The sequence below is a fragment of the Pseudorasbora parva genome, chromosome 5 (genome assembly GCF_024679245.1).
Source record: "Pseudorasbora parva isolate DD20220531a chromosome 5, ASM2467924v1, whole genome shotgun sequence".
NCBI classification, from domain to species: Eukaryota; Metazoa; Chordata; class Actinopteri; order Cypriniformes; family Gobionidae; genus Pseudorasbora; species Pseudorasbora parva.
Window position 1 is genome coordinate 44,923,366 of NC_090176.1, and position 7,424 is coordinate 44,930,789.

General features: G+C 36.8%; 1 protein-coding gene across 1 annotated transcript; it reads left to right on the top strand.

Moving 5' to 3' along the window:
- The first annotated feature begins 4,561 nt into the window (after window positions 1–4,561).
- Window positions 4,562–6,795, top strand: LOC137076179 (transcription factor 15). Its single transcript, XM_067445122.1, has 2 exons — window positions 4,562–5,228; window positions 6,366–6,795. Exons 1-2 carry the CDS (start codon window positions 4,640–4,642, stop codon window positions 6,401–6,403), a joined length of 627 nt encoding a protein of 208 aa, XP_067301223.1. The 5' UTR covers window positions 4,562–4,639; the 3' UTR covers window positions 6,404–6,795.
- The last annotated feature ends 629 nt before the right edge of the window (window positions 6,796–7,424 follow it).

Consider the following 7,424-nt stretch of genomic DNA (forward strand, 5'->3'; position numbering starts at 1 on the left):
GACCAAACACTGCTTAAGAAAAACACAATGTGAGTCAAAAGTTTGGACACTTGTTTGCCATGATCGTAAAAAACCTGTTGATCTAAAGACTTTTGCTTAAATAATTTGTAGACAAATGTAAATTGTGTAATTTAATTTCTATACAAAACTTGAATAGTAGATGAGCTGGAGCAGATAGTGAAGGAAAAGCAGCCAGTACGTGTGCAGCACACCAATACAAATCATCACAGGGTTATAATTTTGTTAGAATGATGCCTTCAAAAAAAGTTGATCTTCAGAGGTCAATGCAGAAATGCATTTAATCTGTACGGTTTGCGTGTGTCATCCTTATTCTTGGCTGCAGTAAGATTCTGGAGCAGTCGTGTTGAATCTGTAGCAAGTATTTAACATTGACGTTATTCTTTGTGTAACCCGGACAACAGTTTATATTGGCAAGACACCCACCTTGACCAACAGTGATAGAACTGCATCACTGGCATTTTGTTTCCTCTTGCTCAAGCCCAATCTAAGTGTTCACCAGACCAGAGATTTGTGTGTGCACGTTCAGTTGTTCCGGTCTGTGTAGTTTGCTGGAATGACCAATTGGCTTATTAGCAAGGGCATTGAGATGCATTGAGAATGCAAAGCAATGCAATGAAACCCAAAAAACAGTGAGAGTAAACAAATGCATTGCACTAGTCTAAGCTTACTGTGACCCCAGTCACTGTTAGAGGAGAGTTCAAAGTATATAATCACCCTGATAAAACTGATTGTGCTCCAAGTGTGTAGAAATAAACAGCGCAGAACAATCACTGTCTCATGCCCTTTAAACACAGCAGAGCATGTCTGACATGTGACCGAAGCTATTAGAGCTCTTATCTGCGGTTACTGAAGTGGAACAAACACCATTATTGCAGTACAAAAAAGTTGTTTTGATACTCTAGTTATCTGGAAAGATTACCACAACATTGCAATAACCCAAACACAGAGACTGACGCCTTGGCAGTGAGAATGGGTTGTGTGATTATACTTTTCTGTGGGGGGAAAATGCAAAAGAGTAGGCATTAAAGGGGTAATTCAGGCCAACAAATGTATTCTGTCATTAATTCCTCACCCTCATGTCATTCCAAAGAATCTTCAGAACAGAAATGAAGATCTTTTTGATGCAATCTGAGCCTCTTCATTAAGAGATTGTAAAACTAATCCATATGAATTGAGTGGTTTAGGCCAAATTTGCTGAAGAGACTCGATCACTTTATATGATGAACAGATTGAATTTAGTCTTTTATTCCTTATTTTTTTTATTAAAATGTTTTATTATAAACATTCATCAACTCGCACATCGTTTGTGGCAACAGAAGCATGTTCGCTTGACGTGCGACAGCCAATGAGGTGCATTCTCATGTTATGGTAATGCAGCATGGTTTAAGTTCTGTTTATGTTCGCTGATAACTCTTTAGCCTATATGTGACTAAGATTAAATGGTAACACTTTACAATAAGGTTGTATTAGTTAACAATAGTTAATGGATTAGTTAGCATAAACTATGAACAAAACCTCTGTTCAGCATTAGTTCATCTTTGTTAATGTTAGTTAATGAAAATCCAGCTGTTCATGGTTTGTTCATGTTAGTTCACAGTGCATTAACTAATGTTAAGATTTTAACAATGCATTAGTAAATGTTGAAATTAGCATTAACAAAATAAATGCTTTAGGTGCAGTTTGTTATCAGTTCATGTTGATTAATGTAGATAACTAATGAACCTTCTTGTAAAGTATTACCGATTAAATTAAGTCTGTTCATGAAGCTTAGTTACTTTGCAATCTCTTAATAAACTTTTTGAAGTATCAAAGTGGTAGGCTAGTTGTGTGGCTATCAACGGAGGGTGAGAGCTCAGATATTATCAAAAATATCATTATTTTTGTTCTAAAGATGAATGAAGGTTTGGAACGACATGAGGAAGAGTATTAACGACAGAATTTTTAATTTTTGGGTGAACTATCCCTAATGATGTCAATGTAGCGACTAGGACACGCCCTCAATGAAAAACCTTTAAAGTCAATGGCATGGGAGTTTTATCATCAGTTTTTTTTTTCTTTTTTCCCCTTCATAATATGTTTTAATGTGATTTCCTTTTAGTTACATTTGAGCACCAGCCCTGACCCTTACACCCACTTCTCAACAATACAAAACACAGCATATAAAACACTTAACTTAATTTGAAATACAATTGGTAAATCTTTTGGTTTGTATTAGTCTACTTAAAATGCTTCTTCATAGCCGATCGGCCTCTGCCAAACCTAGCAATCGACTAATTGAGTGACCCTGTTCACTGACACTATCCTAATACAATATAGGTACATCTGCTAATGGCAAAAAGACTAAATTAAACACTAGATGTTTTATGACATACTTCATGAGTTTGCTTTGCTCAGAGTTTGAATGAATGCAGACAACAACGCTTTTACAACCTTTTGTGTTCCATTTAATCATTTCCATTGACTGTTTGTCATTTCCTCAATTGACTTTTATATTTTACCACAGTACAACGGGAAGCTTTCTAACGTTCTTAATAAGGCTATTTACTATTTTTAACACTAAAATGACATAGTTTCTAGCATTTACTATTACTTAACCCCAGAGCTTGCAGAGGGTCTGTCTTAAAGGGTTCTTTGTGCTTTTGTAAAAATCCATTTTCACTACTGGGATATATACGTTTATGCAGAACAGTGGTAAAACAATAAGTCTATGGATGTGGATCAGACGCAATGAAAAACAGGTGTCAAAGAACTGAACTGATTATACATTAAAAATTACATTTTATTATGCTACAAACAATGTCTGACAACTTGAAACAGACATAATCATACGCAGATGGTTCGGTGCATTGGATTCAAGGGCCACATGAGCCAATTCAGTGTCTTGTAAATCAGCACAGATTTCATTCTAGATGGACCATTTCAATTTTGCACAAAGATTTGTAGATTTGCAGGCTCTCTGAAGGTCTCTATGGTCCTTCCAATTCTACACAAGTAGTCGAGTGTTTTGTTGTGGTGTGCAGAGTGGCTGGATCTCTGTATCTGACAGCAGTATTCTTCAGTGTCGGGCTGCCTGCTGTCTGCAGAGCAGAAGGTTCTGACAAGCCTCAACTCACTATCCACTTCAGCTTTAAACCCGGTGCTCCTTTATTCATCCCTCATCAGAGTTTCTATACTACAACAATGAGTTATAAGGTTTAGTTCAGGACAAAAACACATTATAATATAGATTAATTAGAAATAAAGTGAATGTGCTTTTGTATAGGAGTGCTTCTTTACTGAAAAACAAACAAACATGCAAATTAAAACATCAACGCCCTCATTTAAGATATGCCCTCTATTTTAATTAAATAATTGTCATTTATCCGTGTCTATGCTCTCTTAAACGGGTTACTATTACATAAAAGCTGATCGCTTAAATCAATTATTGTATTTTTTAATAAACGTTGTGTCAGGTAGGCTACATCAATAAAATGACTAAAACGATTTTTTCGTTGCTCCAAGGCAAACAACATTTTTATTTTAATTATTTTTGTTGTGTCAGATACAAATTATCATAAATCATTACTTGTAATATGCACTTCCTTCATGCTATACCAAACAACGCAATGCTAGAATGTTAATCTTTTCGCTTGCTAAATTAATCAAATAAAAACATTTTAAATATGACAAAAATAGTGAAATAATAATGTTGATTTATTTCTTCTAATTATAATGTATACATTTTACAGGTTCATATTTTACTGAAGTGAACCGTAATGAGCGGCGGGAGGATTTTAAATTTAAGAAAGAAAAAAAAACAGGTCAAGTAAATTACACGTGCAATTGTTGATATTTTAATGTATTTATCTCTGAATATATTAAAGCTATACACAATTACAAGATTACAGGTCAGTTTGATTCCAAGGAATTCATTGTAAAGTCAATGAAAATGAAAAGACGATTGGTCGCGAATACACACTGGGAAATTGTCAAGAGTCTTGTTCAGATTGTCCTATTGATCTCGTGTTTTTATTTAGCCTTTGACAAAAAAAAAAAAAAAATTAAACTTGCAAACGGTTAAAAAAAGTACCCTACATTTGCAGACAGCTGTTTCAATATCTGAAAATAATAATATTTTTAAAAATATATAATTTAGGAGAAGGATTATATTCATGTTTGGAAGTTATGGTCTTAGTCAGGACAGGTGTTTTGGACTTTGGCCACCCGTGCTCCAGCCGACTAAACTAACAATTTAATTGCATGATGCAAATACTTCAGAACATCCAGCTAGTGCAGTAAATATTAGTCCGCTGCTTGAACCGAATAGGAAACGGCTTAAGATAACTTTATGATTGGAGTGACACGTGCTTTGAGCATCCACCTATGCAGTGAAGTGCTTTTGAACTGGCTGAGTCATTAGAAGGAAGCACGCGTCCTAATGAGCTCCTTTTCAAACCTGTTGAATAAGAGACAAGCACCCTGCAGCGAGACCTGGAGCTATTTAATGGCCATTACGCGCAGGGCTATAGCCAGATTACGCACGGTAGTTAGAGCTCTCCTTTAACCTCTAGGCGCTGCTTTAGCATCTGAAAGAAGGAAAAAAAAAATAAACATCTGAGAGAGAAAAAAAGTCGGGAAAATGGAAGACATATTTTTTGATTTTGATCAAGATGCTGCCACGGATTTCCCCTTCTGGGGCCAAATGGACCCTAACTTCCAGTTCCAATCTCAGCTGGACACACTACTCTTTGACTGCAGCGCAATGACAGGTCAGCTGTCCCCCTGGTCCTCTTTCGGGTGCCAGTCCGTGTTCCCAGAAGCTCAGCTGACCTTCACGGATTTAGACTCGCAGTCTCCGCAGCTGGAGGTCGGTGCTGAAGTGGACAGCTCCTTACTGGACGAACCCCATGAGATCAGACAGCAGCAGCACCAGCACCAGCGGCGCTTGACGTCCCATCATCCGTACAAGGTGCAGCGCCACGCCGCCAACATCCGGGAGAGGAAGAGGATGCTCAGCATCAATTCTGCATTCGAGGAGCTGCGCTGCCACGTGCCCACGTTCCCCTACGAGAAACGGCTCTCCAAAATAGACACATTAAGACTGGCCATTGCTTACATCGCCCTGCTCAGAGAAATCCTCATGTCAGGCTGTGATCCCAAGTCATATGTGGATGAATGCATGAAGAACGGCTATAAGAATCAGACCAATGCCATCTGGAACACGAGTGGTAAGATGACTGTCTGAGAACATTTGATATAAAAAGCTAAAATAAATAAGTTTTGAGTGAAAAGTTTAATCAAAACATTTATATGACTTTTGAAATATACAACACAACCAGAATGACTCATCTGCGTCAAACAGCGGTCAAACAGCGATCAAACAGCGTCACGAAACGAAAGACTCGTAAACCCGTAGCCGGTTCTTTTTATTCAATCATTAAAAAAAAAGGAAGTTATATATATTAGCGACACGGATAGATAGATAGATAGATAGATAGATAGATAGATAGATAGATAGATAGATAGATAGATAGATAGATAGATAGATAGATAGATAGATAGATAGATAGATAGATAGATGAGACAAGTTGCAATAAATCCTACAAATATTAGCTTTGTTCTGTATGACACTGATATTATCAGGGAAATCTTTGATGGATGGACTGATAGATAGATTTAACTAAAATGGACATTCAGAAAAGGGCTCCAGTATTTGTTCTCCAGCACATTTGTTCTTTTTTTGTTTTGTTTTTTGTTCATACTTTTCAATATCCCAAAAATAAAATAAAACATTTAAACAATCACTCACTAACTAAATAGTTCAGTTCCTCGGTTTGGAAAAACACTTTTGATCATTTAAAAAACATGACAGGAAAATTAGATCAAACATTTGTGCAGCAATTTCATTCATTTAAACCAGCGTTTTAAAGTATTAGGAACAGACTGGATATTTAGCAACATGCACACAATGCTTCATTCCTTTCCTTCCTGTGGGGCATACGAGGTAAATTACTTGTTTATTAGGAGCGCATATGCAAATACGCCCTCAATGAGGCTTATGTCACTCCAGCAGGCGTTGTTTTACATGATTAAACAGTTCCCATTGTTTATATCGACTGTGCAGTTGATTCCCAGCTGTCCAATCTGTTTTCAAAAACTTCCTTTTCTAAGACAAGTATTTTCACTGAGCTGAAAAGGAGCTGTGTACTTTAGTTAACCACATCCCAGGGTTCCAGCTCTTCAAGGGGGAGGGTTTTAATGAATAAGTGTGCCTTTGTTAGCCTTAAACCAGCGACTTGTTAAATGGTCATTAAAATGTATCTAAAGCCTCATGTTTGCTCTGCTTTTGTCCTCTCCAACTCCAGATCTGACAGCTCGGCTCTCTTGGATAAAGTGGGATTAACTGCACTGTGGGCCGGGAAGAGAGATGCCGCCTCTCCCTCCTTTCTCACGCTCCTCTTCAAAGGTGGTATGGCACGACGACACATGACATCTGCAGACTTCTCACCGTGTTACACCTCCTGGCACTCAGGACACTTTTTATATTCTAATTTGTTGTGGGTTACAATCAAGGCCCTTTTGCTCATCCAGACGTGAATTGTTTGTTGTAAATGAGGCTTTATTAGGACAAAGCCGTGGCACTTGTCCCTGTGTGCAAGATGGGAGAATGGTAAATCGACGAAAGGTCTTTTTTTTTTCTCCACATGCTTCGCTTTTGAAAGCCAATTTTAAAGGGTTTGGCCAGGTAAAGGTGCCTGACAACCACATTCAGATTTTAAAGAAGTGACATTTTGTACCGTGAAATGATTTTGAGCAAAACCCAGGTAGTTTATCACAACAATATTTATTTCATTATTTTTATTTTTATTTATTAAAAATGTTCTTTGTTTTGCTCTTTCTTTTGAACTTTGTGTGAGTGACTTTTATATAATTATTTATTTAAAAAATATTAATTAAAAATATGTATGAATACAAACTATATATAAATTCTTGTCATTGACTTTATAATCTTTCTGGTTGTGATTTAAAAAAAGTGATTTAAATAGTTTATTTGCCAACTTTAATCAAATCAGTAGCTAAACTTCATGTTCATTTTAGAAAAAGGTACACAAATCACTGGAGCAATACTATTCCAAAAAGTACACCTTAGTATCTAATTTAGTATCTAGATTAGTATCCTTAAAAGGAACAACACCTGAAGTGTTGTGTTTGTAGTCTACTAAATTGACCAAATACCGATAGATAGATAGATAGATAGATAGATAGATAGATAGATAGATAGATAGATAGATAGATAGATAGATAGATAGATAGATAGATAGATAGATAGATAGATGGACGGACGGACGGACGGACGGACGGACGGACGGACGGACGGACGGACGGACGGACGGATAGATAGACACACAGTCAGACAGACCCCC

Coding starts and splice junctions, on each gene's coding strand:
- LOC137076179 (XM_067445122.1), top strand. CDS start 4,640: ATGGAAGACATATTTTTTGATTTTGATCAAGATGCTGCCACGGATTTC. Junction 5,229..6,365: donor TGCCATCTGGAACACGAGTG/GTAAGATGACTG, acceptor CTCCAACTCCAG/ATCTGACAGCTCGGCTCTCT.